Source organism: Tachyglossus aculeatus (genome assembly GCF_015852505.1).
Source record: "Tachyglossus aculeatus isolate mTacAcu1 chromosome 12 unlocalized genomic scaffold, mTacAcu1.pri SUPER_6_unloc_1, whole genome shotgun sequence".
Taxonomy (NCBI): Eukaryota; Metazoa; Chordata; class Mammalia; order Monotremata; family Tachyglossidae; genus Tachyglossus; species Tachyglossus aculeatus.
Window position 1 is genome coordinate 17,015,793 of NW_024044828.1, and position 2,258 is coordinate 17,018,050.

The window sequence follows — 2,258 nt, forward strand, 5'->3', positions numbered from 1 at the left end:
TACAAGTTATAATGGTTTTTCTGGAGATGCAACTTGGACAGAGATTTTGAGGCATGTATTCCTTTAGGGTTCCAATGGGAGCAACTGTGATCTCCATACAGAAGTCACTGTAAAAAAACTCAAACTACACTGTACTCCCCCACAAGAAATCACACCATCGTGCCATCTTCCCCAAGATTTGGTGCTCTCTGGAGAGGTGAGAACACCAACTAATGTCTTGTGGATCCCATAAGCCTAGTTTTCACCAGTTTCTTAGAAATAAATGGAGATAAAGATCAATGCACAATATAGAAAAAGTCTGGGGAAACAGCATAACGAGATCATTTGTTAACCGAAGGAGGGCACTGTCACCCACCAAAGACACCAGTCTCCCAGATCCACAGGGTATTGTTGCTTTGTCTTTAAGACATTTTGCTGTTTTATATGATCACATCTACTCTTGGGTTCACTCAGTGAAGATACTGACAGAGCAAAGATCTGTTGATCATGGCCTTCGCTCCCGTCTCTGTAATTGTCATCTTGTTAGTGTTGGGTGAGTACAAAAAATCTCTGAAAACTTCTGATGCTTAGAACTTCCAGCACTTAGAACAGTGCTTGGCATATAGTAAGCACTTAACAAATACCATTATTATTATTATGCTTCCTTTTACCTGCTCAAGAAAGAGTTTAACCCCATCTGATCCTGTTTTGCCCAAGTCTAATTCCCCCAATGCTTTGTTTTTCAGGAGGGACGGATGGAGATTCAGTGAACCAGACAGAAGGCCACGTCACCCTCGTTGAAGAGGCAACACTTACTCTCACCTGCACATATGAATCGAGTAGTTATACCCCTTATCCCTTCTGGTACGTCCAGTTTTCTGGGGAAGCCCCTAAGCTTCTCCTGAAGGACACGACTGAGAAAGAACAAAAGGAAAGCAGCAATGGTTTTCATGCCAGACACGAAAAGACCTCCAAGTCTTTCGACCTGAAGAAATACGCCGTCACCCTTGGAGACTCAGCTGTGTACTACTGTGCTGTGAGTGACACAGTGACAGGGGCTGCAGGGGGAAGCTGTACACAAACCCCTGACAGGCCCAGCAGCAACGAGCTGGAAATTGAGCTTCCTTCTCTCCCGCAGCCACAGACACCCACCTGTTCTGGGGCTCGCTCCATGGAGACGGGAAAGTACCGGCCTTGCTTATCCAGCAGAGAATGGCTACCATCAAGGTTAAACTCAACGATGGAATTTACTGAGCCATTACTGTGGGCTGGGCACTAAAGTAGAAGTGGTAGATATGATCCCTCCCTTGAAGGAACTCTCATCGGTGTCAGAGCAGGGCCACAGTCAGGTGAGCAGGTCACAAAAAAAGGAAAGAGCAGACAAGAAGTTTGTGGACTCAGCCTCCACAGGGAACGGTGGGCTCTCGGGGGGCTATAATAATAATAATAATAATAATAATAATAATGGCATTTATAAAGCACTTACTATGTGCAAAACACTGTTCAAAGCGCTGGGGAGGTTACAAGGTGATCAGGTTGTCCCACAGGGGGCTCACAGTCTTAATCCCCATTTTACAGATGAGGTAACTGAGGCCCAGAGAAGTGAAGTGACTTGCCCAAAGTCACACAGCTGACAATTGGTGGAGCCGGGATTTGAACCCCTGACCTCTGACTCCAAAGCCCATGCTCTTTCCACTGAGCCACGCTGCTTCTCATGAGGGAGCCCCACCCCATTTCAGCAAAACAGCAAACGCCGTATAATTTAATGATGAAAATCCCCAGGATGGGAAACCTAGCTACTTGGTCAGTGTGAAAGGATGAGTCATGAGACTCCAAATAGTCGTGATAGTGTCTATGAAGTACTTACAGGGTGTAGAGCACTGTGCTAAGTGCAAGGACCACATTGGTGGGAATTAGATACGGTCGCTGTCCCTCAGAGACATATGGAAAAAGTTGAAACAAAAAGACCAAGCCAACATAAAAATGGAAACTAAGACCAGGAGTGGTAGTGGGGCTAGAGGAGAAGAATTTCAGGCACCTCAGGTTTCAGAGTCCAAGTCGCTGCTACAGCCACAGTGACTGCTCCACTGGGGTGATGTGATGCCAGCTGGGATGGAGAGCCAGAGGAGGAGACGCAGAGGAGAGCCCAATCTCACTGAAGTCAGCAGTCAGCAGATTCTACATCCGTCAGTGTGTGAAGTCATGGGGTAAACTCCCCCATCCGACCCTGTGTCCTTACAAAACCTCACATCCTGTCCCAGGGCAGATCACGTGACACC

The 2,258-nt window shown here is 46.9% G+C and overlaps 1 gene segment (V, D, J or C); it reads left to right on the forward strand.

Moving 5' to 3' along the window:
* The first annotated feature begins 483 nt into the window (after window positions 1-483).
* LOC119920840 lies at window positions 484-1,211 on the forward strand. The segment is given in 2 exon segments: window positions 484-532; window positions 726-1,211. Coding segments are annotated over 2 exon segments (532 nt in total).
* The last annotated feature ends 1,047 nt before the right edge of the window (window positions 1,212-2,258 follow it).